This window comes from Chaetodon trifascialis, chromosome 8 (genome assembly GCF_039877785.1).
Source record: "Chaetodon trifascialis isolate fChaTrf1 chromosome 8, fChaTrf1.hap1, whole genome shotgun sequence".
Lineage (NCBI taxonomy): Eukaryota > Metazoa > Chordata > Actinopteri > Chaetodontiformes > Chaetodontidae > Chaetodon > Chaetodon trifascialis.
Genome location: NC_092063.1, coordinates 5,843,239 through 5,862,498, shown reverse-complemented (window position 1 = coordinate 5,862,498; position 19,260 = coordinate 5,843,239). Strand labels below are relative to the sequence as shown.

The window sequence follows — 19,260 nt, the reverse complement described above, 5'->3', positions numbered from 1 at the left end:
GTACCTTCAGTGAGTCCTCATTCATGTATTTATTCAGTCAGTCAGTCAGTCATTCATGCTCCTCACAGTGGGATTAACACATCACGTACGCCGTGGATGTTGTATCCTCCTCACACCTACAGCATCTCCTGCTCCTTCACGTTTGTTTTGGGCTGGGTTTCTTTTTCTTTCTTTCTTTTTTTCTGCTTTGTTTTCGTGTGATAGCTCCTCACCGAGCGGGTGACACTGTGATCACGGATGTCACACAACGCACGCTGTATTCTCCAAGACAGCAGAAGACTCGCTCGCCCATGTGACTACTGCCTCAAGGTTAACCTGTTACCATGGAGACAAGCCCGCCAATGAAAATTCAGCAGACGGTTGCGATGTTGACTGCAAGCTTTTTGTTTTAAGGGGTGACCTATTTTTTTTCCCACTCCCCCCCCCACCCCCCACAATCCACAGCTACTCAGACGCAGACCCTGCTACTCTGTGCACGTGCACACAGATAAAAAAAACATGGGAAGGCTACTCACACACACACACACACACACACACACACACACACACACACACACACACACACACTGATGCTCCATGTGAAATGAGGTTGTAAGGTTGTACACAAAAGAAGCGGGACAATAGAAGCGAGCCTCAGATGAAAACTATGAAAACATTTTGAGATCTTTCTTGATTTGACCCTAAGGTTGGAGGTCTGTTCAGGTTTTTCTGGGCTTTGATTGGACTGAAGACGTGAATCTACAGGCAGCTTTAGAGATCAGAGGAGCAGGTTTGACTTAAAACAGAGCCTTTGATCCGTCTGATGGCAAAGTGAACTCTTTAGGCCCGAGAGAAGGTCGTCGCCAGCGTCACTCAGCAAATTCTGCTTTCTCTCGATCTTAAGAACTGACACTATGAGATAAAACGTCTTTTTTTTTAAAGTGCCACTTTATTACAAAAGTATAAACTTGACTGACATTTCATGAATAGTAATCTTGATATAAAACATTACAATCTTTTGCACTTAGCACTTAATTACACGCTTCTGAGTACAAGACCCTGTAGTCTGAATAGCAAACACACAACATTAGCTGCCACATTTAACTTAGCTGGGCTTTCCAAGAACACACCGTAGCTTCATGGCTTCAAAAACAACAAACAGAATACACTGAAATTTACATTGCAGCTGTTTTGCAGTTTTGTGTCACAAGAGAAGTCATTCCAAAACACAATTAAACATAATAGAAAAAGATAGATTTCTTGACACTGATGATATATTTATTATTCTTTCTCTTTTGTAATGTACATACACATTGCATCAACATACAGTATAATCACATTGTTTGCTGGGGATATTTGGTCAAATGAAATCACCGTGACTGTCCAGGATTTTGGATGCAATTTTGAGTGCGTCATCCTCGGGGTGATGCTCTGCTGCGTAGCGAAAACCGCTTTGCTTCACATTTTTGTCATTTCTGCGATATTTTTAACACTGATAACAGAGAGTTCATCGATGGAGTGACGATGAGACATGACGTTTGCTAATACACATCAGTTCTACTGTAGCTTTCCAAGCTGCACTATGGTGAAACCCAAGCAGATTCATACGACCACAAGGCAGGGACTATTGTAGATGAACGCTCCACAGATATGAGTGAGGACTGAGCACAGAGAGGGGTGTGTGTGAGTGTGAGTGTGTGTGTGGGGGGGGGGTTGAGTGGACTGTCTCCACCTTCAGGACTCGAGCAGTTCTCTTCAGTGTTGATTCATCTGTACTGTGTGTGGCAGGCTAAGGACGAGAGACATGAACTGTCCTCTCTGCTGCACAGAGTCCCACTGAGCCAAAGACACCCTCAATCTATCTGGCTTTGTGCTCTACAGAGAAATAAAGCAACACACTAAAAATAAATAAACAACCAACGACAATAGAAAAAAAAACATTCATATAGAGGTACCACATGACACTGCTTGATTTTTTGTTGGGTTTTTTTTTCACTTTTTTTTAAGCATGCAACTTGTAGCAGGCAAAGTGCAGAAACAGGATCAACAAAGTAAAACACTTCATTTACAGACGGCAGTGGAGACAGTGTTCAGTCCATGGAAGATGAAACAAAACATGACGGAGGGAGGTTTCCGGTCGGTTTTTCCATGTGAGAATGGTCTAAATTAGTCGAAGCTTTTAGGAGGAATGCAAAATGTGTGCAATTTGTCTTATAATACTCTCATAATTGATTCTCTTGGTCCCTGAGCTTTCAAGTATTTTGATTAGTAATTCGCTCCTTTCTATCGTTTCAATTCTGTCCTGAATCACATCTTGACTACAGGGAAGGCCTGTTCACGACAGACTAAGTGCTACCAAACGATTTCACACAATGCTGTGCCTTTTCCCCAAATACAAGTCCTGCTAGGACCAGGTGAACCCGTGAGAATTGAGGAAGAATTTAGGCTTTTTTACTTTATTGTGCTTTGCACATATGTATCAGGAAAATAGAAGTGCTACTGTTACCTACAGATTGCTCTGCAACGGTCTTGTGCTCATTTATTATTCACTACCTTTGGATTCCATATAAGGTTTATAGATTGGACTTTGTATCCAGCCCAGGTCATAACAGATCAACGTTAGTGCCCCAAGGCCTCCGGACCTGTGAAAGGCGTGATGTTATGACTTGAATGTAAACAGTATGTGTGGGTGAGCATGACAGGGGCTCAGCCGTCACTCCTTGTGGTGTTAGCTCAGCTCCTTGTGTTGGAAGGATAGGGGTCACAGTGCAGCCGCCGCCTCAGAGCCCTGTTACATACATCTCCATGCCGTCGTTGAAAGTGAAGATGGTGGTGGTGCTGGAGGTGGCGGAGCCCTGCTTCAGGTCGCCGATGCTCTCGTACAGGTTCTCCCCCGGCAGCAGCAGGGCTTTGGCAGGCAGGTGCTGTAACTTGGGGGTCTGCTGCGTGGGCGGAGGCGGTGGGGGCTGCTGCTGCTGCAAGGGCTGCTGGGCTTTCTTCCTCCTCGGCCGCAAGGTGGCGCACGTGTTGGGGGGCCTCTCTCGCTTCCAGGCGCCTCCACCTTCCAGGTTCTCGTAGGCCGGATCGCACTCCTCCGTCCCGATGGACTCATAGCAGTGGTCGTCGAGGGGCCCTCCAACTGCTTTGCCCTCCTGAAGGGCCCACGTCTGGGGTTTGACCACTACACTAAACCCCCCATCCCGATCTCGGTCCCGGTCACCACGACCCAAGGTCCGGAATCCAGGATTGGCTGGGGGAGAGCCAGGCACAGCTCTCTTCTTCTTTCCTGGTTTACACACCTTTGAGTACATCTCAGCCACCTGTCAAACAACACGCCAGAGATTAAAGACGGTAAAGAAAGACGTGTTTCACATTTCAAACCTGCCACTGTGAAAACTGCGAGCCAACGGCAAAGCAAATTAGCATCTTTCCCAAAGTATTGAATTATTCCTTCAACCTTTTTCAAACCTTCAGTTTACTAAAAAAGCTGTGACTCTTATTTCTGTCCGTCTGTCTCCCTGTTCCTCCTCCCAGCCTCATCTCCGTTCTTCTTGGCCCTTCGGTGCTGTTCTCCACTTATCCACCAGATGCTCTCACACTTTCTCTCTTTTCTCCATCACCTGACAGCCCCACCTAGCCACACACACCTGTCCTCCTCCTCACCTGCAGCTCATGCTATCATCAGCCTCTCACCATGTGTGCTGCTCTACCTCCTCTGTTCATCGCCAGATTGTTAAGTTTGTACCATGTGCGTTATGTTTTGACTCATTAGCCTCTGAACTCACATGCTGTTTGTCCATTACCTCGTTACCTGTATCTGGAACCTGTTTTCACCTGACTCCTGTGTTTGACCTTTTGGCTGTTTGCTGGACTTAAGATTCCTGCTGCTCCGTTTTAGGTTTGTTTGCTTTCTGCTTTTGACCCTTGTCTGTCTGGTGTCTGGTGTCTTCCCATTAAATCACCGACCTGATCCTGTCTGCCTGCTTTCGTCTGCATTTGGGTTCATCCCTCTTGCACCCACCACCCCTAAAGACTTCCTATCCAGGCATCCAGAAAAGGCACATGTATCTCTGCTCGTTTTACGACACAAGAGAAGCGTAAGTCCATTATTTTGTATGACAATATGAAATCACAGAAAATAAGATCAGCATAGGCCTGTGATAAATGATATCACGCACAAACTGAACAAGGACGCGTCCTTTAAGCTACTGTCTTTGTCTGAATTATGAAATCGAGTTAATCATCTTTTTTATAGTGCAGCGGACTGAATATTTCTTTTCATTCAGATGGTTAGAATAGTCTTTGAGGAGTCTTGAAATGCCTCCAGGACAGCTGTACATTTGTTAAATGACGTTATGGGTTTTTAAAAGATGGCCAGCTATCACTATTATATGTTTTTCACAAAAATGGGTGCTTAGCTCTGTGACTCAAACGCACCGACTGCACACGAGCGGCACAATCTGGATTAAATCAGTTTAAGAGCACCATGCAAGCAGAAGCAGAATATAATTGCTGTAAAACAATGCGTGAAGATGTTTTGTCAAATAATGAAGCTAACTAATAGTGAATGAAAGGGGTACAGTGGGATTAGGGAGCTTCAACACAGTAATGTGACAAATAAACCAACGGACTGATGCACAGACTGAAGAGTCCTCGCTCACCACAGCAGCAGACGGCTGTATGTTCTCCACTGTGTGAGCACCCAGCGGTCCCAGGGCTTTATTTTGGTGCATGAGCATCTCTTCATCCTCAGGAGGCTTCCAGATGTACTGCTCTCCGTTGCCCATAAACATCACTTCCTGTCAACGGAACAAGAAATTGCATTTGGGGCCGAGATCGTGTTCATGCACGTCTTCTGTCAGTATTTGTGAATATGAAAAACTGCATTTTACAGTCAGGCCCGGTGGGGTTCATAAAGGACAAATTAAACTGAAGTGTCGCAGCACAGAGCTGGCATTAGAAACGTACTGGATGGATTTCATACAGTATTGAAAAGATTTTCCCTGGAAGGTGGAGCTTCTACCGTGAGGAACCATGTGCTTATATTCTGGATGACTCAATTTCAACATGTTGCGTCATCCACAAGAAAATCAGCGGTGCGCGGCCCTGTGAGCAGTCTGTGTACACGTGTAAGCCTGTGAACTGTGTGTGTTACTGAACTCAGGTCACAGCAGAGAGCGCGACCTCGCTGACCTCACACAGGGCAGCAAATGGCCTCCCACTGTCACCTGGAGGGGAGCACAAAGCCTTATAGCCACAGCACAAGCGGAGAGTCTGCCTCCGCTCCTGCTGCTGCGAACATATGGAGGAGGTGACACTGCTGAGAGCAGAAATATCACCGAAAACTCTCCAACAAATAAACACAGATCACTGCCCAGACTTCAAAGAAATGTGCACAGACGTGCTAACATATCACAGCGCCATGCACGATGCAGCCGAGTCCAGAGAAAACTGCAACACTGGCACAATTACTGCTGTGTAGATCCTCTGCAGCATCCATAGGAAATCTGACAGGAAATACTCTCCACTGTACCTGGACTACAAACTGCACATTAATGTCGTACAACACCACAAACTGACACGCAATGTGTGTCTAAACAAGGCCGCCTGCAGACAGACTCGAGGCCGGCATGAAAAATGCAGCCTGCTTGAGGCCAGTCCATCAACCCAGAGGAGAAAAACCACAAGATCGCCCAGCAAGACGGTTTAACCTGGTTCAACATGGCTCAAAGACATCCAGCAAGGCGCTGCATTCATATATGTCATGAATAAGCTCTATTTTTACTGCTCATAACCCCAGATAAAAAAATGGGATATCACAACAACTTTCCAGAGTTGTACATTTATAAATTGCATTTTTACATCTTATAAGCCTCTAAATTTACAGATCTGCTCTCAAAGTGGACGTGTCTCTGCAGCAACACACCAGACACTGCCCTGTGTTGTTTTTAACACCGGGCCGTTTTCAGTCTGAACGCCTGCTAACGGTCTACAATCATGCTAGCAGCTCTGTAAGACTGCAGACACAGTGGTGCTTTGAGCTAAATGCTAACGTTAGCATGCTCACAGTGACAATGCTAACATGTTCAACAGGTAATAGTTTCAAATGTTCACCATCTCAGTTTGGCATGCTAGCATGCTAACACTGCTGGACAAATTGAGAAGTCTTGACCAATTTAAACTTTGACCTGATGATAGCACCAGTTGAAAAGTCAGAGAATTCAACAAAGCTATTACATTTCATCCTGAGGGAAGCATGAAGGCCTGTACCAGGTTTCATGACAATCGATCGCTTTTGGTTGCTAAGCTGTTTCACTAAAAACCACAAAAGTCAACCTCAAGGTGGCGACAAACCAGCAGGCAGCAATGTAACGCTAACCCTAAAGCCATGACGGCCAATCAGAAGCCTGAAAAAATCTTATACCAGTTGGTTACCTGCAACTAGAGGTCCAATCCAACAGTAAACAAAGAGGATAACGGCGCACGCTCTGTCGTCACAAGCCAAAACAGAACGTATAGAAAAAGCTATGTTTTGAAAAATACCCATGTATGTGTGGACTGAGCATTAATCTTAATCTTCTTTGCATGATCTCATCTGCTGCTCTGGTCTGACCTCTGGTGAACCACTAATCTAAAGACCTAATCTAATCCTTCCCCCCGAAACAATTATCTGTCAATGACCTGAAATTATCTGTTCTAAAGGTGAAAAGTTACTCGCCCATACAAAAACAGCTCAGTGTTTAAACCAAATTCATCCCAGACAACAACTTTTAACTTTTAAATCTTAATTTAAGGTGCATTTATTGGCTTTTTCCAGAGCTTTCAGTTGCATCTCCTGCATCCATGTAGAAGAGACACAGCTGAAAGCTCTGGATGAACCTCTTAGAAAGTGCAGCTTATCCTCTACTAACCTTTGGGAATGACGGGACGTTGAAGGCATCCATGTTTCTACGGGGCAACTTTGTGCTGTGAGGGTGTGGTGGAGGAGGGGCGGGATGCGACGGCGGGGCGTGTCGTGGAGGCGGCGCCGGTGGCTCCCCCATATCCGTCCCGCTGTCCCTCTTTTGGGGCGCCTTGTCAGCCTTCCTCAGCTTCCTGACGCAGGCGTATTCGGCCGTCTCCGGAGGGTGAGGGGGAGACATGACCTGGGCCTCGGGTTCGGGCAGCCCTCCCTCCACATCCCCGTCTGGGTCTGGGGGAGCCGGGGTGTTGGCAGGGACGGCCGGAGGGGCCGGAGTGTCCGTCTGCCCGGCTCTGCCTACCATGGCGTAGAGGGCATCGTCAGTACGTGTGGTGGAGGAGCGTCGACCCACTTCGGAGTAAGTGTGCTCTCCGTCCTCTCCGGTCCCAGAGGGGATCTGGGGAAGCTGCCTGCCTTGAGAACGGAGGTCAGAGTTAGACCGGCAGCTGAGCAGCAGCAGAAGGTCCATGCTGGCTGGACGCTTCTTTTTAGATGCCTCTGCAGGGCACATACAGGCCACATACAACATGCCCAACATAAAACATAACGCTCTTCCACCTCTTGCATCGGACACTTGAACAAACGTTTGTGAACATGAACAAATCTCTGGCTGGTGAGAGAAAATGTCGAGCTGACACTAAACTGGGAGCTGACGCGGATGTTTGAGAAAATGCGTCCAAATTGACTTCATTCCACTGCGGTGGAAGCGGGACAAGTATGAAGCAGGACATATGCTTATATTTCTTCAAACCCTCTCAGGCTACTGTCACAGTGCCCACAAACACAGTTCCCTGTCGACTGTCATGACGGAGCTCCAGGACTTGTCTTGGCTCTCTGATTTCCGTCTTTGAGAGAGAGAGATGCATGTTCATAAATCGAGACTGAGCAGTCCAGTGGAATAAGGCTGAGCGGGAAATGTAATGTGAATTCTGTTTTAGGGTACATTTCTCTCCTAAAGCGTGCTTAAATCTCATTACAGGGAGGTTTTGCATGAATGTAGCAGCCGGATCAGATACAGCACACGTGGAGGTTGACGTCTTTGTTCATCAGGGGTTGTTTTCGTGGACTCCAGGCCTGCTGTTAATGAATGAGGATGAACCCAAATCAGAACACGCTGCAGCTAAATTTACCTGTGCTGCATTCATGTGTTTACTTGCTGTGCTATTGATCTGCTGCTAAATTTATCGATATTTCCATTTTTTGCCATTTCACGGACTGCATCGGCTGTCAAGCAAAAACCAGAAAAATCCCCCCAAATCCCTTTCAGTGATGCCAAAAGTGCTTTGTCATGCAGCTAAAATAAGAGAAGCCTGTTTAGTCCCAGACAGGAGATACGAGGTTTTCACCAGACAACAGTGAGGGAGAGTTCAGAGACACGGGTCAGGATTTGTATGTGAAAGATGCACTCACTTTTGCCATTGCAGTTCATCTTGTTCATCTCAGTGTCTGATTTGCTGATGGACCGCAGCTTCGACTGCCTGAGTATACCCTGACAACACACACACACACACACACACGCACACACGCAGGGCCAGTTAAACAGTAATTAAGACTGAAGAGGTGTCCTCTGAATGATATTGTTCCCTGTTGAATTGAGTTGCTTCTGCTACCTCCGCTGCAACACAAACAAAACATGGAGGAGCATGATACCTACCATGTCCATGAGACGGTGTTTTCCGCCCTCGCCGGGAACATTGTGTGTCTTCCCCTTCCTGTGGTAAACACAACCGCTCTGTCACACAGGTTGACACTTACGACAGTGATGCGCTCGCGTGTGCTTGTGCATGTGCAGCGTTTGAGTCACTGTCCATGTGTGTCTGAGTCATCTTATGACTGCGCGTGTGTGTGTGTGTGTGACACAGAGGGACATGAGGAGTGTATTTGCATATGTGCGTGCCAATGGTGGAGAGTACCTAAGTACATTTACTCAAGTACAATTTTTAGGTACTTGTACTTTACTTGAGTATTTCCTTTTTATGCTACTTTATACCTCTAGTCCACAACATTACAGACTCCATGACAGCAATAGTTACTCGATACATCACATTTAATCTAATAAAAAACAATTAATTGCTACAAGATGAACCAGTTGTTTTTGGCTTGTGAGCTCTTATGAATCTTCAGAGGACGTAAAGACTACAGAAAAGTCAGAAACATTTATACAAATTTGTGAGACCGGACTTAGTTTTTCCTTCTTTCCTCTCCCATTAATCATCTCATGACCCCTCAGATTTATCTTGTGTCCCTTCAGAGGGGCCCAATCCCTTCGTTGGGAACCACTGGAACCAACTATATAAGGCTGTATACAGGGGGCATTTTACTGCAGTACTTTTACTTTAGATACTTTAAGTACATTTTGCTGATAAAACTTCCGTACTTTAACATTTCAAATCCAGGACTTTTAGAAGTAATGGAGTATTTTTACATTGCTGTATTGATACTTTTACTACACACTGGTGTGTGCATGTGTAAATATTATAAAGTGTCCTGATCACATGTGTGTCTCTGTGTGTGTGTGGTCATATGTGTGTGCACGGCGATGCTCTCACCTCTGGCAGCCCACGCAGAGCACCACGATGAGGATCGTGACAACAAAGGCTGAGGCAGCAGCGATAGCACCCAGCAGCAGGACCTTGCCGTAGGGAGGAGCCGTGAAGTTCAGCCCGTCCTGCATGGAGGCCATGTGGGAGCGCTGGCGCTCACTTGCTCTCACACACTCACACTCACACCCTTACAACTCATGCACGCAGGGAAGTGCCACGGTCTCACTGGGATCTGCAGGCACAGAGTGGTGCTTAATTACAAAATTATCTAACCTTTACAAAACATTAAGTAGGTCAACAAACCAGCAGAACCAGATGTAAAATATTCAGGGTGCAAAGGGAAGCAGCAGTTTGGAAAGAGGAACAGTGAGAATTCCCATCCAGCACCGAAGCAGTGAAGTGAACAGACATTACGCCTCCGGCATGTGCTTCTGCTTTACCTTGTTTGAGGGATTACTGAGCTTTGTGTGTCACACTTACATAGACATCAACAGCATACCTGCTCACCAACAAAGATTTTCAAGCATCTAGGTCTACACGGCGTAAAAGTGAGCTCATACTTAAAGTAATCCAACAGTTACACGTTTAACAGCAGCTTAATAACTGAAATAAACATAAATCTGAACACAGGGGATCTCGAGCTGATCTGTTTGTCAGGTAGCTGCTACGAGTCATCTGAATAAATCCAAATTTCCTTCGGTTTGAACCATTCAAACAGGAACAAACATACATATTGAGAAGGTGCGATGAGTCACAGAGAGGCTGAACATGCCAGCAGCCACAGTAGCCTGAAACACTGAAGGAGACGAGTACGAAAGCAGAGCGAGCAGACAGAAACATCTTTCTCACTTCCTCTCTGCTCGGTGCTGCTTGCCAGACAATTTAACATTTGGCAGTGTAATATGTTTCAAATAAACAATAGAAACACAGCTATAACAAAAAGAGCAAACAGCACGCGTGTTCTAATCTCTGTCAAATCACGCCATCTGTCTGCTGTGACGCCGTGTTTTCATGCATGCTTATGTGAGTGTCGCTTGTCCATCAGTGACAACGAGACTGAACGGCAGACTGTGGGAAAACATACCGCCTGGGTTTGTCCAAAGTCTTGTTGAACTGAAGTTTTTGAGTCAGCTGTCTGTACATGTCTGATCCAAACGTCTCTCGTGTATTTATTCAGTTTCTAACTACAGATTTAGACAAACTCTTCCTCGCTCCTCCTCACTAATGATCAAATCTGACAACCTGCTTTCGTATTGGATTCCACATAGATCCTTTCCTTCCAGACAGAATTCAATCTTCACAGTCCAAATCACTTTAACAATTTGTCTGTAGTCTGGAGAGCAGCGTGGATCTTCTCTGACAGTTTGCCAAAGCATGGACACCTCGAGACCGTCGCTGCTTTTTTTCAGAGACATTTCTGAAGCGGATGCGTCAATCAGCAGCGGCTCAAATACTTTTATCATTGCAGCAGTGATGTGGAAAGTTAGCGAGGCCTAATATGAATTCAAAGCACCCACGCATGAACTGCTAGTTAGCTCTTCTTCACCAGAGTCATCCCCTCATGAATGACCTTGTATTTAAACTAACTTAATCTGAGGTTCATTAAACAGACAGATTGCAGTGCAAACATCCATATACCAGCCTGGTCTTGTGATTTAAGCCACATCTATTCCCATCTCCACTGATTTTGTTGAATTTATGCAAAAGATACTTTTCCTATCTAGTCCATTTCCTGTCACCCAAGTGGGCTCATATGTTATCATGAATTCTCTGAAAGTCTGTCCAATATATTCACCAAGCCAGGCTGCACATGCGCTCTGCACAGCCATGCTACCACACTGTTCACCATGCTAATCACATCTGACCAAACACTGTTTTACTGAATGTTGAATTTCAAAACAGCCACTTTCTAATATCCTCCTGCAACATTAATCTCCTCCATGTGTGGCATGCATTGTGTCTGGAGTCCCATGACTTAAGAAAAGGTGGTGGTCAGACAGTTTTAGTGGTATTGAAGAGACAGGAGCACCATAATTTAACTGGAACAAAAAAGACATTTGCAGGTTTGTTTACGTGCTGTGAAATGTGCTACAGCTGAGCGGCTAATTAGCTAGCCTGCAAACTGATATTAGCATTGCACTTTTCTCTGGTGAATCTTTGTTTGGTTGCTCATTAAACAAGTTGAGATGCAGAACAAGATGTGTGTTCATGTTTGTATGGTAGATAAGAAGGAGACTTTAGCAGGAAAGCTAACGTGGGCTGTTGTTCAGAGTCTGTGGCTCTTGTGTTGTGTAGCTGCTGTCTGGATCAGCGTGACATCTTAAAACAGAATTTGATCATTTGCTCATCCTTTTTGACTTAAACTCTACTGAAAACAGCATAAAGACAATATATTTAATGTTTGACCTCATCAGCTTCATTGACTTTTGTAAATACCTGCTTATTCTGAATCTGATGCAGCAACAGAGTTGGGACAGGAGCAACTAAAGACTGGGAAAGATGTGAAATGCTCCAAAAACACCTGTTTGGATCATTCCACAGGTAAACAGGTTCATTGGTAACAGGTGACAGGTGATCAGTTGGTTTGATGGCCTTTTTCTGCAACACTGGGATCAAGTTCAAACACAGCTTGGTTTGAACATAATGTCTAACTTGGAACAGAGTGAATCTTACACCAAACCCCTGCTGCTTATTCACATATCCAGCACTTAGGGAGCAACATTTTCCGATGAACCTATGTCAAACATTTACTCTCTTTTAGCTCTGTTTTTGGTCTCTACCAGCTCCTGAGGGACATATCTGCCTAGAAATATCTTGTGTGTTACACAGCGTCTCCACTTTATTGGAATCAGGGTTGTATGATATAATGCTGACATTACGGCTTCATGCAAGATTTCATTGACTCGATCGAAATAAGGTCTTCATTTTCAGAGATGGATACCAGAGCGATCTTCCATCAAATCATCAGACCGAAAAATGTTCAACATTAGTTTTTGTTTTCTGATTTTGTTTCTCAAAGAACACAGGACGAGTGATTCAGACAGCAGATATCTCAGCTAACTCAGTAGAGGGGACAGTCTGTTATCATGACCTCCACCGACCCTTCAGTTTTATCCTTGTGAATTTCTTTTCTCCAATCTTTTATTTTCTCCTTTGTTTCTTCTCTTCTGTGAAAGTGTTCGGACAATATCATTTGAGTGACTTTCCTATGACGTATCAGCTTTTCTGTTAAAACAGAGAGACGAGGCAGGACTTTATCAGGCTCTGCACGCTAGAAGTTTTGCAGACTTTGGCTAATTAGCATTTCTTTTAGTGTCTCCAGCCTTGAACCCGACTGTTCTCAGCGTGAAATCCAATTTGCACCAAATTTCACACGTGGACGTCTTGGTGGTTCTTTGCACACTGCTTGTAGTTTTCTTTGTAAGTTCAGGGCGTCCTGACCAGAGAGGAGCTGCTTTGTTTGCTCATTCAAATTAACCTCATGTTAGTTACTATTAGTACAACCTATCAATAAGTCATGTTTGCCAACACTGGATATCCAACATAATTACATACTTCTTTGAGCGTGTCTTAACAAAGTCACTGCAGCAGTGAACATGTTTTCCCAGCGTGTCCATCAAAACCATTTGGTATATTCTAACAGCAGCCAGCAAACATGCCAAAGATTTCACTGTGACCTGCTTTTAATGTCACTAATTTATCCAGCAGGGCTTCGACTTCACCAGAACACACCGGAGTGAGCAGCCTGAAATATTGTGTTGGATTTAAAGAACCATATGCACCTATGATTCAACGATCATTTAAATTACAGCTGCAACAGTGTCAGCGTAATTATATCTGTGCTGATTTGACAACAGAGCCGGGGAGAGGAGATGGAGAGGGTAACGAGAGAGAAGAAAGGGGAAAGGTGTAGGTGTGGAGGAAAAGAAAGGAGAGAGAGGAGGGGAGGAAGACATGCGTGGGAGTCCTGTGGCAGGTGTTTGAAGACGCTGAAAGCAGATGATGAGAGGAGCCTGTCACGTTTCCCTACGAGGTTTCCCAGCCTTCCTCCCCTTCCTTTTCCCTTCCCTGTCTCAATGAGTGTGTCCACACCTCCCCACCCATTCTCCTCTCCCTCTATCCCCCTGCCTCCGCCTGCGGTGTTCAGCCAGAGTGACGCCTCAGCACTGCAGTGTAATCTCTGGCCCTAGAGCTGCCTCGTCAGAGCCAACCAATTGGACGTAGCGCTCAGAGCAAGAGCAAAAAATGGCCCTCCCCCGGACGCTTTTCTGCTTAACAAAGCCCCCTCTCCCTCAGCCGCGGAGCCCCCCCCCCCCCCCCCCCCCCCCACACACACACACACCCCGCCTGTAGCGCTCAGTGTGCTCATTACAAACTACCAGCGAATACCTGCGGGTGCAGATTTGCCAGGTGTTGCCAGGCCGGGTATCACTGGCCAGAAGGCTGCTTACACTGACAAGGAGCCATATGTGGCGAGGAAACTGAAGGCATCATCGATCATTAATATCTGCCTTCTTTACTGGATCACATGCACGTTCATCAATTCAGACAAAGTAAAATAAAAATAAAAGTTCATTCTTTACCTTTGGAAACAGTGTATGCAACAACATATCAGGAACGGCGGCTGTAAGATGTGTGGGAGAGCTAAAGATTGTTTTCACTATTGATTCATCTGCCAGTTGTTTTCTAGATTCATCGTTTGAACTGTAAAACTCCAGACAACAGAGAAAAATGTCCATCACAGCTTCATAAAGCCCGAGAGGAGGTCGTCAAATGTGCCGTTTTGTTGGAGCAACAGTTCAAAAGATAAAAGATAATGAATTAATTTTCACGTGAGACAACGAAAAGCAGCAGAATGTCACTAACGACAAGCTGGACCTGAGGAATTATTGACTTTTTTACTTTAAAAATGGCTCAAATGAGTAATCAACTGTCAAATAGGTGCTGATTAGTTTACCGTCACTCGACTTATTAACTCTTCCGCTGATCATTGTGTCTCTACAGGAGACAAAACAGGTGAATGAATGAGTGGGTGAAAGTTTACAACAGCCGCAATGTGGATGACGATCAATCAATTAACCGATTAGAAAATGAATCTGCAACTACGGTGATGCTTCATTAAGTCATTTTTTTTCTAGATACATTTCTAAAAGTCATTTTCATTATTGATTAGTTTCACATTGAACTGATTCATCATTCAGCCAATCAAATGTCAGGAAATAGAATGAAACGTCTGTCATGAGTTTCCACTGTGGTTTCTTCTTATTGCTTTATTTTTCCAACAAGAGCAACAGTCCAAACCACCAAAGATACTCAGTCCACAAAAACAGAGAACAGCAGCTTTTTGTTTGAGAAATGAGTAAAAGATCATCAAAACGGCTAATGAGTCTTTCAATGGCCTAATCAATTGATCGACCAATTGTTCCATCTCCTAAAATGTAAGAACTTGCTGCGTTTCCTCATCTTGCATCAAACTGATTCTCTTTGGATTTTGAACAGTTCGTCAGACAAAACAGGACATCTGAAGGCATCATCAGCTGGGGAGATTTTTCTGCTGTTATACAGATCAAAAGATCGATCGATTAATCAAGAAAACGATGGTTTCTTACAGTTGCAGATGACTGAATATAAGGCGAAAAGATGTCACCTGTTGACTTGGATCTAATCCCGGGCAGTAAATGTCTTCAGAGGAAGGGTGGGTGTCACATTTTATCAATCACATCATCAGATCAAAATTAAACTAAAAAAAATAGACTTTTAAACAAAACAAAGCTCAAACTGCTTCAAACAATTAAAAAAAAACAACTTCTGCTTACAGCACCTGACGAGGCCATGAAGTCAGACAAGGAATTACAGTGTAATCCTCCTAAAAACGCCTTTTTTCGGGGCACATTTAGCCCTACAGTGTTGCAATAAATACCAGTAGGCTTTTAATTTTCTAGGAACATGCAGTGCATTTACATGTGTGTCCATTATTAATAATCCTGGAGCTCCTTTCAACAAGCCCTGCCAGCCAGCCGGCAGCGGCCTCTCTGCCGAATCTGCTCAGGTTTTGATAAACCACCTGGGAGTTCATATGGAGCAGAAACCTCACCCTCTGTGTGACACAAATAACAGCAATGTGTGTGTGTGTGTGTGTGTGTGTGTGTGTGTGTGTGTGTGTGTGTGTGTGTCTGTGTGTGTGTGTGTGTGAGGGAGAGAGATGGGGGGAGAGAGAGGGAGAGAGGAGGCTGCTATTGTGTGAGAATGTGAATTAGGTCAAATGTTTGCTTGCAACAACGATTAACCATGCCCCTGTGAGGAAGAAAGCTGAGGCTCGGTCTTTATCTGTGCAACGCTGCCTCGGAAACAAACACCGCCTGACATTATTCAGAGCAAATGAAAGAATAATTATGATGCCTTGTGATCACGTTACTCGCATCCTTTCCAGCAGCTGTGACAGAGTGAGGGACCTTGAAACAGGCTGAGCAGGAGAGATGCTTAAAGTTGAAACCATCATGTTTTCACACTGTGGATCTGTTTAGTAGAATCCTCCATGAAGGGCTGCTCTGTGCGTGCGCGCGCGCGCGCGCGCGTGTGTGTCAGGGGAGGTTGGATGCATGTGGCTCATGATGGCACCCACTCAGCAGGCATCAATCACACGCTGGGTGACGGTTCGGCTCGCCGCGCCTCTGGGCTCCGACACCTCAAACTGCAGTGATGCTGACAACAGGTTACACACCGGGACCGAAACGACGCCGGCGGAGGCAGGAGGAGCGCGCAGGGTGTGAACCCGCGTTTGAGGGTTTAAAAAAAATAAAATGCCCGTGCAGGTGGAGGCTACGGGCGGTCAGAGAAGAATTTCAGGCTGATGCAGTGTGCTGTTATCACGGGTTTGTTTCATTAAGCCTGTAGCGCCACTCATTTTTTCTTCCTCCTCCTTTTCTTCTCTAATCATCAAAGCGTTTCCGATTCATTTCCAGATCAAAGTGAGGATGGTAAAGGATGTTGCGTCCCTGAGGTCAGCTGGCAACTTACACGACAAAGCCAGTTCCCCACACCCCCCCTATTTATGAGTGAGGGAAGGGAAGGGAGGCGGGGGGGGGGGGGGGGGGGGTGCAAATGTTAACGGAGGGTCTAACGTTAATTATCTTTATGCTTCACAGTCGGCAGGGATGCTGCGCGGAAAAAACGCGCGATTGGGGACTCCCTGCGCATTCCTCTCGTCAAATCACAGTGAAGTTCTCTGATCAATCGGCTCATTTGGGGCTTAAATCACAAAAGGCGATGCAGTAGCGCTGAGGTGGGTTGCACACGTGTCTGTGTGTTAAATGCATGACCAGTGCAAATGAAGCGAAGGCAGGGCCAGCACAAAGGAAAACACACTGGCTTGCGTTTCCTGGAGGAATAAAAGATGCTGCGTTCCAGCTGCGTGTGCACCTTATCGAGCTGAATCTATAGGCATATATGAATGACCCCCCTCCCTCACCACCGCCTCCCCTCCCTCCATCCAGCCTGTCACATAGCCACAGGCACAGAGCATTGCGCTATAGCATCCCCGTACTCACTCGGCTCGGAGATTTTGGGAGGCGCAGCGTCAACCCTGGTCGCTTCCTTCTGCTTCCACACGGACCGGACGCTCCCCGCGAGCATAATCGATCAAAGGCGACAACTTGGCTTTCTTGGGCTTCAGAAAACACGAATGCAGCATATTGCATGTGACATCCTCCGTGCGCCCGCTGACCCCCTTGTGCGCCCTGTCCGCGCTCCTCTGCCCCCCCAGCCAGAAAGAGAGGCTGGGAAGCGTCTGACCTGCCTCTCTGCCGCTGCTGCCGCCGCCGCCGCCGCCGCTGTATCTCCAATGTGATCTCCGAGTGCCAGGTTTCTCCTCCACAGTCCCTCAAGCCCCCTCCATCTGTACTCGCATCCCCTCGGCTCAGCTACTGTGCTTCCATGTGACACGGGCAGAGCTGGAGACCCCCCAATTTTGAGTTTGCCTTTTGATTCTAGCGCCGTCCCTCGGACGGACGGGGAAGTGCGCGTGTAGAGCGGACTGAGTCCGGTTCAGGAGGGTCTGTCAGTCCCAGTTGAAGGTGCACGAGGCTCTGGTTCATTTCAGAGGCTGATAAGGACCATTTGGATGCTGCAGCTTGGACACTCAGGGTCTAAATTACAGTGTCAGCTCTTTCTTTTGCAAAGGGAATCATGGAGTGAACGTGACCTGTTGAAATTATTGCATATTTTAAATGAATATGTACAGTTGATATACTGACTGAGAGTCTGACTGAGCCCTGAAAACCTGCTGAGAGTTCAAAGAAGCAGCACAACAGCAGGTCAAACAGCCTTTATTGATTAAATATCACAGTTTTTATGGAATTGCAGTGAATCAATAAAAAGAGCTCCAGCTCCAAATAACCCAGCGTGACCCCTTCTTACATGTTTGCCTTTTCCTCTTTAATGAAAGTTGTTCCAGATGCAGGTGAATGAAGAAATGTTGTTGCCATTTTTTCTGTCAGGTTGTCTTATTCATGCACAACATGGTGTAAATGTGTGAAACATGTGAAAGTGGGGCAGTAATGTCTGATTCTTTAGCTTGTTTGAACCTTGCCACTCTCGCACACCTTTGAAGCTTGCACCTCCACCACTCTACCACCACCTACTGGCGACTTTCGAGCATTGCAGGGAAGCAACCACCTATCAGGGCGCAGGAGATTGTGTTGCTGTATGAGGGTCAATTCATGCCACAGCGGGGGAGAAACAGGAATTATATGAGGGAGGTTTCTGAAGGGCTTTTTTCAGGTGCAGAAGAGGAAGCAGTGTGACGTTTTTGAGTCAGAAAGTCCACAGAAAGAGGAGGTCTGGTTGGAGCATTGGGTCAACAAAGCATCAGGGTCTGACACAAGAGACCACTGTAAAAGTCCCACTTCTTACTCTGACCATCCTACAATGATTTAAAGGAGAGAAAAGCAGGAAATCCTCATAATTAAGAAGTGAGACTGTTTGAACTGAAAGAACTGATTGGTTAAAAGAATTGCTGAAGGTGAATTTTCTTTTGATTGACTCATTGCTTAATTTTCAATCAGTGAGCCATGAGCCATGCAAAACTACTCAAATAGCCTCAGTGAACTTAACAGCTTGAGGGAAAGTGGGAAACCTGTCTGTTATGTCTGTTTTTCCCGTGAGGAAAAAACAGACATAGAGGTTATTTGTGCACGGAGCCATATTTACGTTTATTGTTAGGCGACGACCTCTTGTGACGGGAGCAAAGGAGGAAGTCGGGTGAGGTGGTATATAGAGCAAAAAAATCCACGTGGTGGATGGATGAGTCAAACAAACCCAAGAGTGTTGCACTTGGCTGAGGTGGAAAATTGCCCTTCATTAAAAATAAAAATGTGACAACATACGACTGAGCAAATAAATTCTGATGTTAGTTGCTGCATGAATGATTTGACCTATTTGTGAATGAAGAAAAATCAAACAGCGATGAGGAGACTAAAATGTCGTATTTCCATCATGTTTTCCACGTGGTTTTGCACTGAGTCAAGTTTGGTTTGTGCTCTTTTCATCACATCTTCTCTTTTCACCCTCAGTAGCTGATTCCTACGGTGACATTACCCTGTAAATCGAGGCTTGTATGGTGAAGTGTGACCCAAATTTTAATCAAATTTCCAGAAAAAGAGAAGAAAATGTAAATTAATGTCCATTTCTTTCCACTGTTGTTATCATGAGTTGAATGTATTGAGAGCAGTTGGTGGCACTAATTCTCCAGTTCAGCAGTCACTCACTTGCTCCCCACAG

The 19,260-nt window shown here is 45.6% G+C and overlaps 1 protein-coding gene across 1 annotated transcript; it reads right to left on the bottom strand.

The window, feature by feature from the left end:
• Positions 1 to 917: 917 nt before the first annotated feature.
• Positions 918 to 17,491, bottom strand: LOC139335796 (uncharacterized). Its single transcript, XM_070969599.1, has 7 exons — positions 17,031 to 17,491; positions 9,490 to 9,715; positions 8,595 to 8,652; positions 8,351 to 8,429; positions 6,891 to 7,354; positions 4,641 to 4,778; positions 918 to 3,299 (listed from the first exon to the last, which is right to left on the bottom strand). The coding sequence occupies exons 2-7, from the start codon at positions 9,621 to 9,623 to the stop codon at positions 2,760 to 2,762; spliced, it is 1,413 nt and encodes a 470-aa protein (XP_070825700.1). The 5' UTR covers positions 9,624 to 9,715; positions 17,031 to 17,491; the 3' UTR covers positions 918 to 2,759.
• Between the last annotated feature and the right edge of the window lie 1,769 nt (positions 17,492 to 19,260).